Here is a 23252-nt window from a genome sequence, read left to right as displayed (position 1 = left end):
ATATTGCCTTAGCTTTCTAGGTCATCTGAGTTTGCTTAGGGACAGCTTTTATTGGTTGATTTTTCCCCCTTGTATATAGAGCTATAGTTTCTTCTTTCTTTACATACCTCATAATTTTATTGAAAATTGGAAATTTCAAATAATATAACAACTTTAGAAATGAGATTTGTCACTTATTGCAGTGGTGGTTGTTTGGTGAAAATATTTTAGACATGACACCAAAACATAATCCAGTAAAGGAAAAAATTGAAAAATTAGACAGTGTCAAAGTAAACATTTTTCTCTTTGAAAGATCTTATAAAGATGGTTAAGAGGACACCTACAGATTGGGAGAAATATTTGCAAACAACAGTCCATGGAAAGTTCCATCAGTCCATGGAAAGACTGATGTCTAGATGACAAAGAATTTAAAAACTCAATATTAAGAAGAATTCCAATTTGAAAATGGACAAAGACATGAACATATCTTTACCAAAGAGGTTATATAATACACAGATGGCCAATAAACACATAAAAATATGTTTAACATCACTAACCACTGGGAAAAATGCAAATTAAGACCATGGTAAGCTGTCATCATGCACCTAATTTTTTTTTTACCTTGAAATATCAAATGCTGAAGGGTGTGGAGGGACTGGTGGGAATTCATTATTACAGAACCACTCTGAAAAATAGTTTTGGCACTTTTTTTTTGAGAGAGAGAGAGAGAAAGTGAGTGAGGGGCAGGGTGAGAGACAGAGAAAGTCCCAGAGGGTCAGAGAGAGAGAGAAAGGGAGAGAGAGAGAGAGAGAGAGGGAGAGAGAGAGAGAAACGGGGCTCATGCAGGGCTTGTGTTTTACCCAAAGTGGGGCTTGTGCTCCCCTGAAACAAGGGGGCACAAGCTAACTGGAAGCAGGGCTTGAGCTCACCCAATGTGTGGCTCTAGCTCACCTGGTGTGGGACTTGAATTCATGAACTGTGAGATCATGACCCAAGCCAAAGTCAGATGCTTAATGAATGAGCCACCCAGGTGCCCCGTTTTGGCAATTTCTTAAAGAACTAAACATATACTTTTCATAGAACCCAGAAATCATAATTACCCTAGAGATATGAAAACTTATTTCTACACAATAAAAAAAAATGTACACAATTGTTCATGGCAGGTTTATTTGTTTTTGTCAAACATAGCAACAACCAAAATCTCCTACAATAAAGAAATGGTTAAAGAAACTGTGATAAATCCATAACATGAAATACTATTTAGCAATAAAAGGGAATAAACGATTGATACATGCAATAACTTGAATATCTCTCAACAACATTACTTCTTATGAAAAAAGCCAATATCAGAGGTCTCATAATGATTCCATTATGTAGCATTCCCAAAATGACAAAATTATTGAGATAGAGAACAGATTAGTGGCTGTCAGAGGTTAGGGAGAGAAGTGAATGACACTATAAAGAGATTTCTGTGGTGATAGGAGAGTTCTGTATCTTGATTATGGTGCTGGCTACATAAATCTAGATATATATGAAAAATGATGTAGAACTGTATATACTCTTTACACCAGCGTCAACTTCTTGGAACCGATGATGTACTATAGTTATAAAGATTGTAACCTTGGGGAAGGTTTTAAAGAACACATAGAAATTTCTGTATTATCTATGCAAATTCCAGGGAATTTATAATTACTTCAAAGAGAAAAGTTAAAAAAAAAATTAAACAAACTCATTGATGTGTACTTAAGACCTATTTATTTTAATCCAGTAAGTTACATCTCAATAAATTTTATTTACATACTGAGAAAAAAAATTTCTTCAGTCAGAAGAAAAATAATGACAAATAGAATCATGGAAATTAAAATGATAATGACAAACACTGGAAATTGTATATACGTGGGTAATATAAATTAAAATGCAAAATAAAATAATGCAAACAGGTGAGAGAATTATAAATTAAAGTATTGTAAAGTTTTAGCATTATCTGGATGTGATAAAGTTAACTTGTATTAATTAGCCTGTGAGAACTCAGAAATGTATATTATGATTTTTAGTGTTAACACTGAATAAAGAGGATGTATAACTATAAATTAAGTGGGAAATGGAACAAAAATATATCTGATTAACCAAGAGAAAGGCAAAAGAAAAAATAACTGTAAATCAAATGTGTTGATTAAATATAAGAACTCTCAGTAATTACACTAAATATAAATGAATTAAATGTCTTTCAGCGATAGAAGAATTTAGTATAAAGTTCTTTTGTTTTGCTTTCATTCTATGTGTTAAAAAAATAAAGACCATATCACAAGATACATTTACCATAAATGAGAAAGCTTTTTCTGTTTCTTCTACGCACACTGCTTAGCACCTGCAAATTTTATTGAACTATTGTCATGATCTGCAGAGTGAGGTCGTAAAATGAATCCAAATAATTTGAAGGGGAAAGGGAAAATAGAAATTATAACTAAAAGGAGGAGCCCCTGGCATGAACTTTCTAAATTAATTACACTCTTCACATCACTACTGAAATACTGCATGGCACATTTTGATTTTCTGTGCAAATGCAACTAAATGGTTAATTATGAATTAGGAAAATTTCAAAAATAAATTCCCAGGGAAAAACTTTATCTTTAGTAACCCCAAGGAGGCAGTTGTATTCAGTGGTATGCTATTATTTTGGAGTTATAAAGGAAGGAAATCTAACTTAGAAAATTTGTCTCTCTGATTTTTTTTATATAACAAAAGATTTATCTCAGTATTTTCTTTCTTTCTTCTTTTTTCTTTTTCAAAGAAAAGGTTTCATGTATTTGTTACGGAACCAACCTACTGATGCAGAAGCATAGTAAAAGAGAAAAATCATTTCCCCAATAAAACATGTATATCATTCAGATAGTAGTTGTTGTTTACAGAATGATAAGGTATGAGCACATGACCTACATATGGCATCAATACGTGTGCCATCTCATGTGCAACCCCTTACAAACTCAGTTAAGATCTTGTCCAGTGACTCCTCTTGGAGTTGTACCTGATTTTATTATCAGTTTTCATCTGTATCTGCTGGGGAATGGGATGATTCTGCTTTCGTCTCTTTGCCAGGAGTACCTTGATCCTGAACGTCTTGGGAGAAGACATGACGAGGAAAAGTCAATTGTATACATCATGATGGCGGAGAATAGGAAAACTATCTTAGTATTTTCTAACCAATATAAAGAAAATCATATGTCATCCTTTTAGCTCAGTATATTTGTGACATTGCTTATTTCAGGGCCCAGCCACTGCTCTAGTCACCTTTGAACATTCCATAATTTTTATTTCCTACCATGAAGTGAAGAGAAAAGCCAAATTTCTGGATAAACCTGGTATGTTCCAGGAAAAGAAAAAAGGTATCAGTGGCCAAGATATGTTAAAAGTCTGAGAAAATATCTGATGTCTACTGGCATAAAATACTACCCATTATTCTCAACATTTTATTTTTTTATTTTTTTAATATGAAATTTATTGTCAAGTTGGTTTCCATACAACACTCAGTGCTCATCCCAACAGGTGCCCTCCTCAATGCCTGTCACCCACTTTTCCCTCCCTCCCACCCCCCATCAACCCTCAGTTTATTCTCAGTTTTTAAGAGTCTCTTATGGTTTGCCTCCCTCCTTCTCTAACTTTTTTTTCCCCTTCCCCTCCCCCATGGTCTTCTGTTAAGTTTCTCAGGATCCACATAAGAGTGAAAACATATGGTCTCTGTCTTTCTCTGTGTGGCTTATTTTACTTAGCATAACACTCTCCAGTTCTATCCACATTGCTACAAAAGGCCATATTTCATTCTTTCTCATTGGCAAGTAGTATTCCATTGTATATATAAACCACAACTTCTTTATCCATTCATCAACTGATGGACATTTAGGTTCTTTCCATAATTTGGCTATTGTTGAGAGTGCTGCCATAAACATTGGATACAAGTGCCCCTATGCATCAGCACTCCTGTATCCCTTGGGTAAATTCCTAGCAGTGCTATTGCTGGGTCATAGGGTAGGTCTATTTTTAATTTTTTGAGGAACCTCCACACTGTTTTCCAGAGCGGCTTCACCAGTTTGTATTCTCTCCAACAGTGTAAGAGGGTTCCCGTTTCTCCACATCCTCGCCAGCATCTATAGTCTCCTGATTTGTTCATTTTAGCCACTCTGACTGGCGTGAGGTGATATCTCAGTGTGGTTTTGATTTGTATTTCCCTGATGAGGAGTGACGTTGAGCATCTTTTCATGTGCCTGTTGGCCATCTGGATGTCTTCTTTAGAGAAGTGTCTATTCGTGTCTTCTGCCCATTTCTTCACTGGATTGTTTCTTGGGTGTGGAGTTTGGTGTATTCTCAACATTTTAAACTTATTTTTAACTATTTTTTGGTCTTTAAATCACTTGGAATAAAAATTTAATTATAATTTTTATGTTATATATTAAGTTATTTAATATTTTTGTATATTATATTTACTTAGTTATGAATATAGTTATTTATGTCCAAAGCATATAAGCTTACTCAAGTAAAAGTAATATACTAATGACAAGAAACTTCAATTTTAGCTATAAATTTTTCAGTAGGATTAGATTGAATGGATTCAATTTGATTGATTCAATTAGTCCAGTGTATGGAAATGTGAGGTGTATGCATGTGTGTGTGTGTGTGTGTGTGTGTGTGTGTGTACTCTATGGAGGATGGACTGAGCAAAAAGATGGGCTTAGGTATAAATAGGAATTACATTTTTTTAAAAGTGGATTGGTATGTTGAGAAACTTTTGTTTTTGTCTCCTTCATACCCGGAGGAGAGGATGGAAGAAGGAGGTACAGTGTCGACATGTTCAACATCACTGCCCCTCTTCTCACCTCCTCATTATGTCCCTCTCCCTTTCCCTCTTCATTTCTCCCCCTGTCTTATTCCTCTGTTCTTTGTCATGTTGATTGCCTCCTCCCCATTCATCTATTGATTTCTAAGGAATAAAATAAGAAATTAGAGGAAGCGTTTCCTCATGGTTGAAGATAATTATTTTCCTGGAAAAGACATTCATTGTTGTAATGTGCCCCATACAGAGGAGAAAAGTAAGACATTTGTCAATTAATGTAAATGCATCCCTGTGAACTTCATGTCTTTCTGTCCTTTTTAATCCGTAGCATTTCTTGAGACCAGTTTCTTGTTTCTAGCCTGTGATCACTTACTTCAGGAGATTGTATTCCCACATACTAGACACATGTTATAAGGATTCCTTGGATTTACACTAAGCATTTTGCATATATCACTTCATTGATTCTTCACCAAAACTATGTGGTGAATTAGAGTAATAATTACCTTACTCCAGATCATGAATTTACAGGGGTCATTCTTGCATAAGAATAAGCAGGAATGCTAAATATCAAATAACAAAGGCATACAGTTGACAGATCATATCATCTTGGTGGAAGAGTTGTACCTATACAAGATAACTTACCTTAAATTGTGTTGATTACAATAAAACCTTGGTTTACACAGATAATTCATTCCAGAAACTTGTTTGTAATCCAAAGCACTTGTATATATGAAAGTGAATTTCAAGAACCATTGGCTCAGTTGTGATCATGTGACTTTCAGCATCGCGTACTACTTGTATTGCAAAACATCACTCATTTATCAAGTTAAAATTAAGTAGAAATGTTTGCTCATCTTTGGGAACACTTGCAGAACAAGTTAATCCCAATCCAAGGTTTTACTGTATTTGATTTTGAAAAGGTGAGACTATATTCCTTTATTAGATGAATACAATAAATATTATCATCTTTAAATATACCATCCCACACTTCAAGAATTTCTGAAACTTAATAAGGGCTCTATTGCAGCTCTTAAGAAGTAACATCTATGCCTATGCTTTGTCCCTTGACATGGATAGTTTCTTTTAGGTAAATGTGATACTATTCTTACCAGTCAAAGGGAAATCAAAATCAAAATGGCTAGATACTTTTAGATATTCATTGAAGTATTTCACACTAAATACTAACTCAAAATTACCTGATCTATTGAAATACATTACAATAATTTCTTGTGGTCTTCACTAAATTCTACTTAGGTAGACAAGTACTATCTTGGCTACTAGTATTAATCAGAAAAATAATTTGAATTTTTGCAGACAACAGACTTACTAGAAGTATGAAGATCTACAGCAGAACTGAATTGCTGGACAAGAGTTAATACTGAATAATGTATTTCAGTCTGTGTTATTAAAATTGCAGTGTGTGTCAGTCACACAAAACCCAGTTTTCATAGAAGGATCTCTTTCCATTCTCCACTGTGACTTACAACAGGCAGAGAAATTTTTCACAAATTAAAGCTAAAATCCATTATATTCCCTTCCCTCACTTTCCAACTTCTTGGCAAAGATTTAAATTAGGTACTTAGTTATAGTATATTACTCAAGGGTATCTAAACTATCCTCTTTCTATGTGTTGAAGCATGTGTGTGTGGATGTGCGTATCTGTGTGTGTTTATATGTGTAGGTTGAATATAAAGGTGAGTTAATATTAGTGAGCACACAAGAAAGGAAACAACTCATTCATTTGTGTACACAAGATTGGTTTTCTTACTTTATTTAGCCTTAGCAATACATATTGGAAATAAAAGCATTATTGTCTGTATTTCTTTAAGAGACTAAAAGTTAGGAAAAGATAAAGTGAATTATGGGAACTGTAGCTTACAACATTTCCATCTTTGTTTCTTGAAAATGCATGCAAGGAAATCAGAACTAAGTTGTGAAAATAGTTATCGATTTAAATATATTTAATTTATAACTTGCTGTAGGAGTAGTCACTTCACTAAGAATTACTCCTACAGCTTGGTGTTTTCCTGTCACTTAATTCCTCAGTCCAGAAATTCTCCACTGGCTCATCATATTCCAGGGGTGTTTTCTGTACTTCACATGTCTGTGCCCGTGTTCTGTAATCTTATAGTTTGTTGCAGACCCAGGTGACCATTCTTGTTTGACAGTCATTGGCTTTCTCTCTGCTTTCCCTGGCTAGGTATGTATCTCCACTTTGCTTCCCTACTCTGACCCAGCAACCGTCTTATTTTCACTTTGTGATATTGAACAAATGGATTATATTTTTTTCCTGATTGTTTCTTTGGCTACAGCAAAATAAAGCAAATAGAATGAAGAAAATCACAGATTTCCTGAAGAAAAAAAAAAAAAAAAGATCTGGTGCAAATACTGAGTGCAATCTTTGATTTCTCTTCTACTTTGTAAAAGTTAGGGGTTGTTATTTTGGCAGAGCTTTGGATCTAGTTGTGGATATATTTTACCACCAACCTCCTCTTGCAAAAAGAAAAGTTTTCTCTACATGCCTATATGGAATGATTCCTATTTACATTAACTATATCTAACAAATATTTCATCTGATCACCTTTGCCCAGTCCTCTTCAAGAGCACATTTTTGTATGATCAGCTGAAACATCACTTATACACTATTTCATAGCACAAAATTTTGAGACTTTTCTTTTTAAATCTCCTCTATACCTTATTCATGTATGTATCATAACATTTACAATACTCATCTTTATTACATATGCAGTAGCCCAAATGAAATTGTAGACTTCTTAAAAACACAACCAGTGTTTGATTAATTCCTTTATCCCAAGAACCAGGAATACTGCCTGGCACCTGTAAGATTCTTAATCAATATTTGTCGTATAAAGACTCATAACAAGGGAGAATATTTGGAAACTGGGGTGAACAAAGATACAGAGAACTGCTTGGAGAAGAGTTAAGAGACAGATTTAAAGAGAAAGAAAGAAGAAGAGAAAGAAAGGAAGAAGGAAAGAAAGAAAGAAAGAAAGAGCTATTGGGTTAGGAAAATTAAGAAGGGAATAAAAACACACAGTTAAAACTTGCATACTTGCATTTTTTTCATCCACTATTAAAGATCAAAACAACTATGTGTGCATTGGATAGAAATGTGGATTATCATAATGTTCTTCTCTGCTCTAAGTGCATGAAATAGTGCCAAAAATAATGATGACAATCTTCACTGAATTTTTTCCAAACAAATTTAGGACATGGGACCATTGCCATGATCCTCATTTTAAAGGTAAGAAAGGTGAGGCTCAGAAAGTTTAAGTAACCTGCGCAATGTTACACAGCTACTAAGTGGTGGGGCTTGGAGTTAAAACCAGGCATTCTTGTTTCAGAGCTTGGAGTCTCAATTCCTAAACTTACATTGTCTCTTGAATAGTGACAGCCTTTATGCTCTCCTTGCCTAGTGTAGTAGCATCTATTACCAAATGATGGTGGTACAGGTGCTTCGAGTTGTGTTTCCAACACAAGTAAAACACCTATGTTTACAGCTTGATTTTTGTTCATGCCTTCATGTGACCTGTGGTACCCGTGGAAGAGGTGTAAGTATACAATTTCAGGTTAAAAGCACTGGCTACCAAGAAAAAAAAAAATTGGGCCTTATCAGTAATTTATTTGAAATAACTGAATATACTGCTAGAAAGAACTATTTGAGTTCATTTGAAGATATGGATACATATCTTCATGCGTGGAGTGAAATAAATTTCTTCATGGACAAATATCGCACAACTATCACACAGCTCCGCCAAACAGAAATCATGAATTTGCCATCAGAACAACCAGACTATGTCCTGCTCAATAAGCTTAGTTCACTTACTGCATACTTAGATATGTCTACAATCTGCAATGCCAAATTGTGAAGGCTTCTAAACACTCCACTTCTGTACTGTACTTACTGGAGACCAATAACAGTTTATGGACCATCTTCATACCACAGACGACACTTTGAGCAGCACTGATTTAGAGAGCTAAGCACAAGCCCCAGCAAAGTCTCGGAAACTCTGGGCACTAGAAATAAAGTAAGGCCCAACTATATTGTGGTCTATTAACATACTTTTATTTTTTTTTAAATTTTTTTTCAACGTTTTTTATTTATTTTTGGGACAGAGAGAGACAGAGCATGAACGGGGGAGGGGCAGAGAGAGAGGGAGACACAGAATCGGAAACAGGCTCCAGGCTCTGAGCCATCAGCCCAGAGCCTGACGCGGGGCTCGAACTCACGGACCGCGAGATCGTGACCTGGCTGAAGTCGGACGCTTAACCGTCTGCGCCACCCAGGCGCCCCTAACATACTTTTAAAAAACCCTTGCAAATGAAAGACCAACCAACCAAATTACTGCTATTTGCCAATGTTAATGATTTGTGGGTAAAATTATAGAGGATACGATGTAGTAGTATGAAGAAATAGTATTTTAATAAACGTCACAGACATCTATTTTAGAGCCAAGGTTATCTTTGATTAAAACAGTATCTTGTTAAGCTTTTTTATGCAGAGAAGATAAAAGCAGAAGAAATATTTGCAAAAGACTCCCACACAAACAAAAATAAGAGTGAATGTTTCCGCCTATGAAATGAACAGAAATTGGTAATGAGTGAGAAAAGAAAGGAGAGCCTTCCACTTCTGGTCATATAGTAGACCAGATGTCCTGAAAACTCCCTGTCTACAAAATATTAAATACAAAACAAAATTGGCTGAAATATATATTTTTAATTTTCTTAAATTCATGTCAGAGCTTGCAAGAAAGGGATCTCCACAGGAGACAAAAATGAAATGAGTCTGAATCTATACATAAAAGCAAGTGCTAAAGCTGGTGACCAGCCTAACAGAGTTTGCCAATTCTTATAATTCAGTCTTGGGTTTTAAAGGCACACGTGAAAAAGGACACATGACCCTGATCTGTGTACAGTGAGGAGTTGGGCCGCAGATGCCCGTAAAAAGCCAAAAAGTTAAAAGTAAAAAGGTAGACAAGAAAACGTATCTGCCCACAAAGGCATACACAAAGGAGACTGAGTAGTTCAGCCTTACATTTGAGTGTCTACAAATGAGATATCTTCTGAGAATTAGGTGTGGCAATCAAATTTTCACAAATCATATCACCTGCAATTAAGTGTGGGGCTTCAAATTCTCATGAATCATTTAAGATTTAATTCAAAATGGTCATGGGTTGATGGCCCCTCAACACCCACCGTAAGAATATCATCCGGGAAAGGTCACATTTAAAACCCAGTTCTCATAGAATTCTAGACCATGAATGCCATGATTTAGATTCTAGATCATGAATGCCAGTTACATCAGACACAAAACACCAGGTGAAATAAAGCTGGAGGAAAGGGAGAGTGAACAGGAACTAAATAATAAATTATATGGCTAGAATGCAGAAAAAAGTTGCCAATGAAAAATTACCAGGGATCTATATCCATAGAATTTTTAGAACCAAGGTGTCTGCTATTTAATAGTAAGGCATTTGAATTTTTTATGATTAAACCCCTCTGCAAACTTTCAACAAACTCTGCTGTGTATCCAAACATACTCAGTAGGTGATTTTGGGGAGAAAACCTGGAAAAGAGCCTAGATCCAAATATGGTTCTCTGTTAAGCAGATGTGGGAACAGCATTGGAAAGACAGTTCAAGTGAAAGAACTCAGTATAAACCGGCAGTCAGGTTAGTGATACCAAACCGAGGGTTCTGGGTCTCTCTGAAGCTCCCCGAGTCTGGTTCTCTATTTTCAGTGTTCATTTTCTTGGGGTAAGTCTCCATTTTCTATTCCTTTTTTAGTGGATCTTTATCTTGAGTTTTTGGGTCCACAGCAGGAAAAAAGTCAAAAGGGAAAGACTGAGAGCCATGGTATCACTGATCCCTAGATGCCCTTTAGCTTTGCAATAAGAAACCATGTTTCTACAACATGATGTAGGGACTGTTTTGGCAGCATCCGTAAAGTTCATATTAAAATGCTAAGGTTTGAATGTTTTAAATCTGTGTAAAATAAACATATTGTAATTTTATATTTTTACTATTATAACATTATATTCTATAACTTAACCTCAGTAGAGCTAAAGCCTCCATTTCATCTGATGGGTGCTGGGATGGTGAGACTAAATCCTGCCCTTAAAGAAGGTACTTGTCTTCTTGTTTTGAAATTAAGTCTAATAAAGACAAAGATAAAAGCAAAAACAAAAACAAAAACAAGCTAAGACTCTGGTTATAAGTGTGAATTCGCAATGGTTTTGTTTATTCCCACATTTTCTGTCCTAATTATCAAGGGCTAATTTCCTGGATGCATTACGTTTTTTGCAGCATGAGGGAAGAAATATATCCACTGGCCTCTGTTTGATATGTCTTTCTCTTCCTGATTAATTTCAGTTTCTTCTCTTGGCTGGAATAATGAAAGTTCTCCTGTTTCTTTAGAAAACATAGTTCTTCCTCTCAGAGGCTTCAGACAAGTCCCCATGATGTACTCAGTCAGATGACTCTAATAACCTCTTGACACCCTTCTATATACTTCTCCAGGTTTTATCTGTTGTGTTCCATACCCTCCCAACTTTGGAGAGCTTTGCATTCTTACAAAGAATATCCATTCTCAGAAAATGAGGCACCTGGATGGCTCAGCTGGTTAAATGTCTAGCTCTTGATTTTGGCTCAGGTAATGATCTCACGGTCGTGAGATTGAGCCCCACCTCAGGCTCTGCATTGAGTGCGGATCCTGCTTGGGATTCTCTCTCTCCCTCTCTCTCTCTCTGCCCCTTCCCCACATGTATGTGTGCATGCATTCTCTAAATAAATAAATAAATAAATAAATAAATAAATAAATAAATAATAAGTCCACTCTCCTAAGTGTCCTTCCACTTCTAAGCCATCAGCTATGTGGAGATCTACTACAAAGGTTTTGTTTTGTCTGAGTATTTTTTTTATTCCTTTTATTGCTCGACATTATCCCTACAGCCTACTTATCCTGGGGCTCTCTACTTATTAGATCAATAACATTTATTTTGTTAAATAATAGAAAGATTTAGAGATATAGATAGATATCTATATCTCTATATCTATAGAAAGATAGAAGATATAGATAACATAAGACACAGAGACCAACTCTGGAAAGGAGTCTGAAATCTAGAAAGGAGAAAAACCCTTTGGAGCCTATTAGGAAGTACCTGGGTTAATATGTAATAAATAAGATAAAAGTTCAAATCCTGTGAAGTCACTGAGAAAGGATCTAATGCTTTCAATCCTGTAAGCCCAAGGTCAGGGGAAGAGTAAGGTGACAGAAAATCTGAAATAAGTTGAAGGGAAAAGCAAAAGCAAAGAGAGTTGTGATATTCTTCTGGTTCAGAACTCTGGGAAGAAAGGCCTTGCGGGTTGTCATTTGCCAAACAATTGAGTGGAAAGAGCAGAATAAAAATAGTAACACGATATATTAAAGAAATGTCTGAAACGTACTTCACACCTATCACCCTCCAGAATTCCTCATAAAAATCATCTGGCATTAAGGAAGATCTAGAATTTTCAAAAAGATCTTGCGAAGGATTTGAAAGCACTGGGCGCACTGGTGAAAGAGACAGGGTGGGTTTGGCTTCAGGACACGGAAAGCACAGTGTGCTCCTTGCAGGTGGAGACCCTGTGAGGGGTGGAGGACATCAACAGCAAATTCTACCCCTCTGAGCCAGCACCTCACACTCAAGTGAGGAGGCTGGTTATCCATTATGGAGGCCAGGAAGGACTGCACTGTGAGGACTGCACCAAATCATCAGAGAAACCTGTGTATCATCCCACACTCAGATGACAGCTAGGAAGCAGAGAAGAAAACAGGGTAGAAGAGAGTAAACCTTTAATTGTCTGAAATATCTTATATTTCCTAAATTGGCAAGTAAGTTTAAATCTTGAATTCTTAAATATAGAACAACAATGAGGGATTTCATGAGCCAATTTAGTTCAGTTAAATACAATAAATTCACATTTTTGTACCTCCTTGTCATGTGTATTTAACTTTGCAATGATTTATTTCCATACACAGAATATTAGCTGTATTTGTGAATGTGAAATTAAAGAAATGTCGATGCATTTTTATTAAATTTTTGATAGCTAATGTAGAGAAAAAATATCTACTATGTCCTAAAATTTTAAAATAATTGTGCAATTTTTAACTTCATATTTCCCATGTGGATATGACCCAAATACATTGACAGCTTTCACATAAAAAGGGTCAGTGTGTTCTTTAAACAATGATTATCTGACCAAACAGACAGTGTCATAAAAGCACTAAACTGTGATGCATTGCCTTTTTTTCTAGAAGAGAATAGCATTAGAGAATTCCAGCATGTTCTCTTACTATTAAATTAATGCCACAAGCACTACAAAGTCTGACCTGAACAAGAGAGACACATAACCTGTGCATGAAATCTTTGCTCAGAAAGGGCAGTGCAGAACATGAGGAATAAGACAAATTGTCTTTTCACCATGGAATATTAGCCTTTGTGAGCCCTCTAACATCTACCTATGTTCTTTCCAAACAAGAAAATTCTTGAAAATTACAACTACCCATTATTGTCTTTGAGCCTCCTTATACTTGGCCAGTTTGCCTTTTTGCAGTCAAAAAGAATTCAAAAATTTTCTTTACCATATGTGGCAGAGGTTCTAGTTTATTTTCATATCACACACACACACACACACACACACACACACATGCTTACACAATAGAGGACTAGCTGGCTGAACTAAAGCATAAAAATATGAGACAGGAAAAAGGAAATGTGACTTCAGTCTCTGAATCTTTGCTTTGCTCTGTAATCTTAAAAAAAATTGATCAACATACCTAACCCATCTATCAATGTGGTGGTTTAATCTAGCAGAACACGCTGTTAGACTGCCCTGTTTAGTACATTGATCACCACTAGCCACATGTGATGATTGACCACTTAAAATGTGGAACATGAGATTGATGAACTAAAATATTAATTGTAATTAATTTAAATCTACATTAAAATAGTAAAAACAGTAATAAGTGTATTTTAATGCGTTATGCAGACAATATATAGTGATACTTGCATAAATGCAAATCATTATGTTAGATATGCATTATTGTGTAGTAAGTTACTCTAAAATTTAGTGGATTCAAATCATAGATATTTATTATCCCATAGTATCTGTGGACCATATAATGCGGTGCGACTTGGCTGGGTGCCTCCAACTCTGGGTCATTCACAAGGGCTACATCAAGGTGTTGCTTAAGATTGTCACCATTTTGATTCTTGACTGAGGAATCTTCTTCTAATCCCACTCATGTAAAGATTGTCAGATTTGAAGTTCTCACTTGACTGTTGGCCTGAGACACCAAATCCTTGCCACATAGGCCTTTTCATCTATGGAAAGCTTAATTCTTTCAGAACAAGAGCTTCGAGAGAAAGAGATACAGACAGACACAGAAAGAGACAGACACGCCATGCACGACAGTACTAAAAATATCAAATCAAATAGAAAAAATTGTGACAGGATGCCTCCCTGGCTCGGTCAGTAGGGCATGGGACTCTTGACCTCAGGGTCAAGAGTTCAAGCCCCATGTTGTGTGTAGAGCTTACTTAAAAAAAAGCAGATACATGTGTTAAAAAAACAAAAACAAAAACAAAAAAAGTTGTGTCAAAAACCTGTACATTGCTGAGAGAAATTAGGAAGACATAAATAGGGAGATATATCATGTTTGTGGCTTAGAGGACTCAATATTTTAAAGATAGCAGCTCTCCCTAAATTGATCTATAGGTTGAATGCAATGCCAATCAAAATCTCAGTGAGTTTTTCTGTACATATTGACCAACTATTTCTAAGTGGAAGTGCATTGGACCTAGAATATCCAAGATAACTTTGAAAAAAAAATTAACAAAGTTTGAAGATTTTCTTATACAACTTTGGCAATCAAAATAATGTTATTGATATTCAGATAGACAAAGAGTTCAATAAAAGAGAATATTGATTCTAGAAATAAACCTACACATATATGGACAGATATGGAAAAGAGGCTCATCTAAGACGGTATAATCATGGTGCCAAGACACATCCCAGAAAACAGCATCCTAAACTGAAAGGAGAAGTTGTGAAAGAGGTCCAGTGAATTATCATTTCAAAGGTTGTTCTTACTGGCTCAGGTAGCACGCAGATTCTGAAGGGTGGCAGGAAATAGAACCTGAAGATCTTTCCTGATGTCCTAGTATGCTAAGGCAGGATAAACTTAATAGACCATGTGCTAGGTATGCCTTGGAACCTGCTAAATATGGCAGTCTTATCTGCTGGGAATAAGTACTGACCAGATATATGGATGACTGACTGTCTGCTATAAAAATGTCCAACAGTCCTCACAAGTTATGCTGAGAAGTTTCACCTTGCCCTGAAATTGACCTTACTGCAGAATAGGGTGCATGAATTTCCTCGATATGTTATACCTTAGGAGGATGTGAGCATAAAATGTCTTGCCCCTTGCCCCCCAAAATAAAGTCTTTTACTTTTTTATTCAACATGACAAGCTTTTCAGTTTTTAAATGCCTTATTGTTCTTTAGTTATCCAGGTGACACATAGAACAAAACAATAGAATGATCTTAAAGATAACAGGAGACTTAATTGTTCTTATGTCTTCAACAAACTTAGAAATAATAATAATTAAAGGCGATGAAGTGCTCATTCATGAACTAGGAACAAAAGAAAATGTTACATGCTTTTTGATAGTATTTTCATCATTAGGTCACATTGGATCAGCTGAAAGTCTTTTTTAAAAAGTGTATTACTGGGGCACCTGGGTGGCTCAGTCGGTTAAGTGGCCGACTTTGGCTCAGGTCATGATCTCACGGTCCGTGAGTTCGAGCCCCACGTCGGGCTCTGTGCTGACCGCTCAGAGCCTGGAACCTGTTTCAGATTCTGTGTCTCCCTGTCTCTCTGCCCCTCCCCTATTCATGCTCTGTCTCTCTCTGTCTCAAAAATAAATAAATGTTAAAAAAATTTTTTTTAAATAAATAAAAATAAAAAGTATATTAGCAATGATATAATAGACTTAATTTAATAAACAATGATAAAAGTTTGCTTCTAGAATAATATTTGTTTTCTATACAACTCAAGCTAAAATCTTTAGAATTCTACCAATTACATGCTGTACAGATTTATTCTTACATATTTATTTTTTTAAATACATTTCAAGATTTTTGCATATAAGGTATAAAATAATAAAAAGAAATAGAGTAAAATTAATATTCTAGATTTTATATAAAATCTTGAATTTGGTACTTTGTTAACTGAAATCACCTGGTAATAAAATGTGAGCACTCCTCCCACCGGAAGGCTGCAACCTTTATGACTTACCCCTGACGTCCGTTATTTGAAAAAATAAACTTAGCCCTGCATCCTGAAGTTAAAAAAGAAGAGACATTGATGCTGTGGTGAAATTTAAAAAAGGATGCAATGGCTTTTGGGAAATACACTTTTTCCATAAGAAGAAATAGGAGAGTGAGGGAGAAAGCCAAAAATCCCTCTTTTTACTCCTGTGAGTTGTCAATGCACAGCAGAGTCTTAGCAATGTTTCCTATGACAATCCCTTATTTGGTTTCTATTTTTAAGTCCTACTATGCCTCTGACACCTGCTGGCTGCTTATAAGAATAAGAATATTCTTATTTCCTCTTCTCTACTTTTGGATATATCCATGGTACGCAAGCTTTAGACTATTTGTGAACATTAACATTTTTCCAGTTTCAGTTTTACAAAATTCAGTCACTACTTCCAAACAAACAAAATATCTTCAAAGGCAAACCATTTTTCTAGCTAGTGTGTGTCATTAAATACAGACTGTACTAAGTAGTCCTTACTTTTAGCCCTGAATATTTTCATGTTGCTGGCAGACATTCTCCCTAAAGTTATATTTTATTCTCTTGTAGGGGCCCAGGCTCCATTATTTGAACCCCTTTAACCTAGAAGAATAACAACCTGCCCTGATAGAATGAAAACACTGGGATTTGTAGATAATGATAGGATATTAGAACAAACTGGCAGTTCACGCGTCTATAGACAGGTTTTGTTTGATTCACAATGTGTTTCTTTGTTCATTAAATTTAGTCAATATTTTAAAAAGAGATGATTTAAGTAGACATGGAAAGTCCAAGAGAGATGATTTAATATGAAAATCCAATTTATAGTTTCCCCCCTCCCCCCCATAATGAAAACATCACAATTTTAAGTATGAATTCCTATCTGGCAATCATTAATAGAGCTGAGGAACTGCTTCCCTCTTTATATTAGTAAGACTGTCTAGTTTGTCCATCTTCTTTCATGAAACAGCTTCATTCATTAGGCTCTTTACCGGACTCCTGTATGGCTACGCTTTTTGGAATCTTTAGAAAGAATCTCCAGGATGATGGAACTTAAAGAGCCCATAAGCCATGTGCTAATTCCCCTCCTGAACTCATAACCCACTGAGAAAGAGAAAATATCCAGAAACAAAAGATCAAAATACCAGCTTTAGTTTTAATAAAAACTGATTAAAAGGTGTGGTCTTAAAACGTGTGCCAGAATGTGTTTGCAAATGTCCACACCATCATTAACCGCATTGACAAGTAGACTGTGGGATAGACTTTGACTAGCCCACTCAAAGGTCTAAAGAACAGACTCACATAAGATCCTTGCTTCATATTGGTCTCAGGCAGCAAGAGAAAAGAATGCTAATCTCCAGGGTTTTCTTTTTCTTTTTAGATTAGCTCTGTCCAAAAAAGAAACTTGGGCAATTAGCAATTCATTCCTTCCCCGAAGAGTGGGAATGGTGTGAAGAGAGGCCATGTGGGGAGGGCTCTCCATATGGAAACACAAGTCAAGGAGAATGATTTCTTTCCTAAAATTAGTATTTCCTAGTGAAACAATAAATGAGATATAATTCTTTATAAAGAGACACTATAATCGTGGGAAGTGAGTGAAATAAACTTGAAAGGGTAATGGTAGTGACCTGAAAAAGTTGCGATAGGGACTTCTGGATGCCAATCAAATATCCTCTTTCCAATTCTCTAACAAATTAGTTTTGATTTTGCTGGGCACATTGCTGCACAACCAAAGGACCAATGTCCCTTTCAACTAGTTTCAGGAAATGAATAAGTCTGGTCACTGAGGTGTAAGTGGATATGTGATGCGGAGCTTCCAAGAAGTCTTCTTGCAAGCGTGGAAGAAGCATATTCCTTTTCAACCCTTGCTTCATTTCCTATCGTTTTAAAAACAAACATGATGGCTAGAGCCATCTTTGGTCAATATGGCAAAACAGTGAGCTGGAAAGAATCCTGGGTTCCAAATACCTATAGAACCATCATGCCAGTGCTGTAATAATCTACAGAATTATTTCACATGAGGAAGAAATAAACATCTGTCTTATTTAAGTCATTGTTATTTAATATTATTTTTTATTAAGTTGAACTTAAGCCAAACTGATCAAGTTCAGCATGTAACAATTCATTCCAATAGGAGAAATCGTGAATTGACAGGATAAAGAAGTTCTACATCATGTCTCTGTATATAATGCAAATTATAAGACCACTTAGTGTGTCTGTTAAAAAACAATTGTCTAGTTGCATATTTAATATCAGGTAACAAAGTATATGATACAAAGCATATTATATTTTGTTATTAACTTCCCTGCCTCCAGGCTTGCTGCCCTGTTCTGTCTTCTCCCATTCTGTCCTTAAAAAGGCATGGGGCAATCTTACTAACAAAAATATTTAATGGAAAATCTGATGTCTATCATGAGGTCAGAACCCTTTAGAATGCCAACTTTCTTTGTGACTTGATCCTAGATTACCACTTTAACCTCATTCCCTACCCTGCCTTACTTCATTTTATGCCGTATGTTCCATACTGTCTCTTAATATGATGTGTTTGTTCATGTTTTTCCGTCTATTGAAAATACTTTCCACTTTTACACTTGTGTTGTAGAGAATGGCTATTCACTCCTCAATTCCATTTTTTGTCTTTCTTCTAATTATTTCTGAGCCTCCTCTTCTGCATTATTATTAGATCATATGACTGGTTTAGGACAAAGAATTTTGGCCAAAGTGATGTTCACAACTTTCAGATCTAGGTAAAAACATATTACCCTATTTTTCTTGTTCTTCCCCACTTGCACAGCTGGAAAGGATGGATTTTAAAATGGCAAGGCCATATCATTTTTAAAAATTTTATCCATTTATTTTGAGAGAGAAGAGAATCCCAAGCAGACAGGATCCCATCAGGGCAGAGCCCGATGCAGGGCCGGAACACATGAACCAGGATATCATGACCCGGGCTGAAATCAGCAGTCAGACACCCAAGCACCTGAGCCACCCAGGAGCTCCTGAGGCCACATTATTGGAGGAAACTAGATTCCTCAGAGGATAGTTGTCTTGAAGAGTCATCACCCTGTGTCATAATGTAACATGAAAAAGAAACACACTTTTATTGTACTGAGCCACTTAGTTTGTTACCACAGCACAGCCTAACTTACTCTGACTAATGAAATCTGCCTAGTATTCTAAATCTTCAATATTTAAATCATGCATCTATTCCTTATGGAAGCTCTTCCTGATATACCTCCAGCTTCTCAGTTTATATTATGTCTCTCAGCTGAATATTTCTGGAGCCTTCTGTGCATTTCTGTATCAAAGACTATGGAAGGAATGGGAAGTAAGTGAGACTGGGAAGTAAGTGAGAAGTCAAGATATGATGCAAGCTCGATGGCAGTTTTCACTGACTCCATGATCCCTCAAAAGAATTGTCTTGAGTTGGACCGAAATGAACAGAACTTCAAAGTCACACATCAGTCTTCAGATGCAGGCTATCCAAGGACAGAAGTTGTCCTCGGTCAAGATGATTTCCTACAGATGAGTCAGTCCCTAGAGGGTCTGACAGATATAGCCAGTCGGCTGACACTTTCCCCAGAAACTGGACAAGATCTCCCATGGAGGGAGATCAGGATTCCACACCACAGTTTTCATGGCAGGGCAGTGGCCTTCCCTCAATTCCAAAAATGTTCATTGCCCTGACACAGCATGACTCTTTTACACGTTCCAGTTTTATCCTACATTACACCTCAGAGGAATGAAGGATTAATATTATATAATAGAGAAAAGTGTTTTTTGCAACATATATGTAAAATGAAATATTTAGTTCAATTGTCCATAGTTACAGCAAAACAGGTAAATGGAGTTAAGTCCACAAAGCAACAATATAAACAGATTCTTCTAGACATGGAGAAGTGGGGCTGCTTATAAAAAGACAAAACAAAACAAACAGAAAATGTAGTTAAGCAAAAGGACCATAAGAAATAAACATTGTATCTTTGACTGCTTCTGTATTTCCACTCCTTCCTCTGATAATTTCTAACTCAGAATTTGTTAAACGATGAGGACTCATGAATGGAGACTAAATAACTGCAAGACAAAGGAAACGGGGAAAATTATATGATTAGAGGGATGGAAAGACAGCAAAGATAAAAGAATGAAGAGGGGCGCCTGGGTGGCTCAGTCGGTTAAGTGTCCGACTTCAACTCAAGTCATGATCTCACAGTTTGTGAGTTTGAGCCCCACGTCAGGCTCTGTGCTGACAGCTCAGAGCCTGGAGCCTGCTTCAGATCCTGTGTCTCCCTCTCTCTGTGCCCTTCCCAGGCTCATGCTCTGTCTCTCTCTGTCTCAAAAATAAATAAACATTAAAAAAAACAATTAAAAAAAAAAGATTGAAGAAAGCAACATTTCGCTAATCTTGTGATAGGCCATCTTGGCAACAAAGGAAAACTCAGTGCTGTGCTAGGTCAAGTGACATCATAATGTTGAGGATGACTGCAGATAGTTGGCATGGAAGATAAAAATCAAAATAAACAAATTTTATTTTTTTAATTTTTTTTAATGTTTATTTATTTTGAGAGAGAGAGAGAGAGAGCACCAGCAGGGGAGGGGCAGAGAAAGATGGAGACAGAATCTGAAGCAGCTCCAGGCTCTGAGCTGTCAGCACACAGCCCAACAAGGGGCTTGAACTCACAAACCAAGAGATCATGACCTGAGGCAAAGTCGGATGCTCAATTGACTGAGCCACCCAGATATCCCAAAATATACAAACTTTAGAGCCGGTAAGTGTTATGGGAAAGAATTCATGTTCTATGTGTTGAAGAAGTCCTAAAGAGAGACCGATTATTCTCCTTAAGGTTTGCAGGTTTTTCGGCAAAACACTTTTTATTTGTTTTGTTGTAATGTATAGCTTTCCTAATTGGAGACAGATATGATTTCAAGATCCATTCAAAAATATTTGAGAAGTACCAATATTTTCCAAGAAAGTTCCATGAACTAGAGGGCTAGTAGTTAAAAACAAAAACAAAACAAAACAACAAGACGATCCTAATAGAGCTTATGTCCTACTGGGGATGATAAGAAAATAAGTAAGATAATAAGTAAAAACTAACAAGTACTATGGAGAACAATAAGGCAGAGAAGAGAAACTGAGGTTAAGGGAGTGCACAATTTTAAATTGGTTTATTTTGAAAAGCTTCTCTGAGAAAGTGATATTTGAATAAAGTTCTAATGAACATAAAGGAGCAAATCATGTGGATTTCTGGGAGAAGAGGGAGTGGTAAATGCAAAGAATTCAGTTAGGAACATGACTGGAGGGTTCAAGGAACACTAAGGAAGCCGGTATAGATGAAATGCCATGCGCACAGGAAAGCCAGTACGACACGAGGTCAGAGAGGGAAAATGGTCAGATTATATGAGGTCTTACAAGGATCTCAGAAAAAAAGTAACTAATTTGTCTTTTGAACAAAGTAAGTGTCAGGTTTTGAAAAAATGTCCCCTGAGAATTAAGAGGGGGAGATTGTTTAAAAAGTAAAAATCAGAGAGGGGCACCTGGGTGGCTCAGTTGTTTGAGTGTCTGACCTCAGCTCAAGTCATGATCTCACAGTTCCTGAGTTCAAGCCCCACAAGGGGCCTGCTGCTATCAGCACAGAGGTTGCCTCAAACCCTCTGTTCCCCTCTTTCCCTACCCCTCCCCTGCTCTCTCTCGCACATGCTTGTACTCTCTCTGTCTCCCTCTCTAAAAAATAAAATAAAATAAAAACATTCTTTAAAAAAGTAAAATTCAGAGACAAGACAATTATGGAAAATTAGAAATATGACTTAAATCATAAATGCAGCCAAAAGTGTGGAAGATAAATTTGAGGACATCTTCCAAGATATCAAACAAAAAGCTAAGAGATATAAAATTGGAAAGAAAGTAAATCTAGGAAGTCTAACATCTAATTAATAGTATACATAAAAAGATGTAGGAGAAAATAATTAAAGAAAAAGCATAAGAATTAAAGGACATTAATCTCTAGTGAACTGGCCCAGAGTAAGGAATACCAAAGATCCATAAAAGAGTGTAGCAAAGGAAAAAAGAAAACTAATTAGATCCATACAAAACATCAGCATCAGGGTAGCATTAAACCTCTTACCAGTAAATCTTAGAGCTAGAAGGCAATGGAATGTGCGTATTAGTCAAGACAGGCTGATTTCTGTAACAACTCTCATGCCAGTGGCTCAACAGAGGAATTTGAATTCTCTCTCCTGACTCAGCCCTACCTGTAATGGTAGTACTCAGGAGCCTAGGTCTGCTCCGTAGTGCCTCTGCTCTCATTTAGGGACTCAGAATTCTGCACTGGATCTCCCATCAGCTGCCATCCAAGGGAAAAGGGACAGAGTAGCAACTCCTGAGGAGGTTGAAGGGACCAGAGCTGAAAAAGGCATACGCCACTTAATTCCAGACACACGGCCCCTTCTTACTGCAAAGGCCCAGAGGAAAATGAAACAGTGCACATGCTTGTCATATAATCCTTCCACAACTCTAAGGGAATATGATTTCCAACTAGAATCCATCAGCTAGCAATCAAGTCTGAAGATAGATTAAAGAGTTCTTTGTATATGCAAGATCTCAAACTTACCATCTTTGTAAAACGTCTCAAGAAAAAATAGTGACAGATATTAATGAACAAGTTAATCAAGAAACAGAAAGCAGAGTGTTTAAAGATGAGTACTGAAAAAGAAGCCCTAGACTCACAGGGATAGGAAATCTCAAGATGACAGATGTGTGTCAGGCTTCCAGAGCAACCTGTATATACAGGAGAACAGAGGGCTTAAGGAAGGATGTATCTGAATTCGAAGATAAAATGGAAAGATTAGGAAAGTATTTAAACGTATTGATAGAGAATTGTTTTTTCCTGGGGGCGCAGTTTGGGAACATAGGGGTGATGTTTTCATCATGAAAAACTCAACCAACAAAAAAGAGGATCAATATCGTACAACAACAACAGAGAGTTGTGCAAAAAAAAAAAAAAAAAAAAAAAACTATAGTAAAATATATAGCTTAGCTATGGATTAAAATGATACAGTCATGATAGTTAAACACTCACCATTGGTAT

The 23252-nt window shown here is 36.3% G+C and overlaps 1 protein-coding gene across 1 annotated transcript; it reads right to left on the bottom strand.

Moving 5' to 3' along the window:
* Window positions 1-2967: 2967 nt before the first annotated feature.
* LOC122217051 (60S ribosomal protein L39-like) lies at window positions 2968-3111 on the bottom strand. Its single transcript, XM_042933949.1, has one exon. The coding sequence runs from the start codon at window positions 3109-3111 to the stop codon at window positions 2968-2970; it is 144 nt and encodes a 47-aa protein (XP_042789883.1).
* Window positions 3112-23252: the final 20141 nt, after the last annotated feature.

Source organism: Panthera leo, chromosome B1 (assembly GCF_018350215.1).
Source record: "Panthera leo isolate Ple1 chromosome B1, P.leo_Ple1_pat1.1, whole genome shotgun sequence".
Lineage (NCBI taxonomy): Eukaryota > Metazoa > Chordata > Mammalia > Carnivora > Felidae > Panthera > Panthera leo.
The sequence above is the reverse complement of the archived record's forward strand: the minus strand, read 5'-3'. Positions and strand labels throughout refer to the sequence as shown.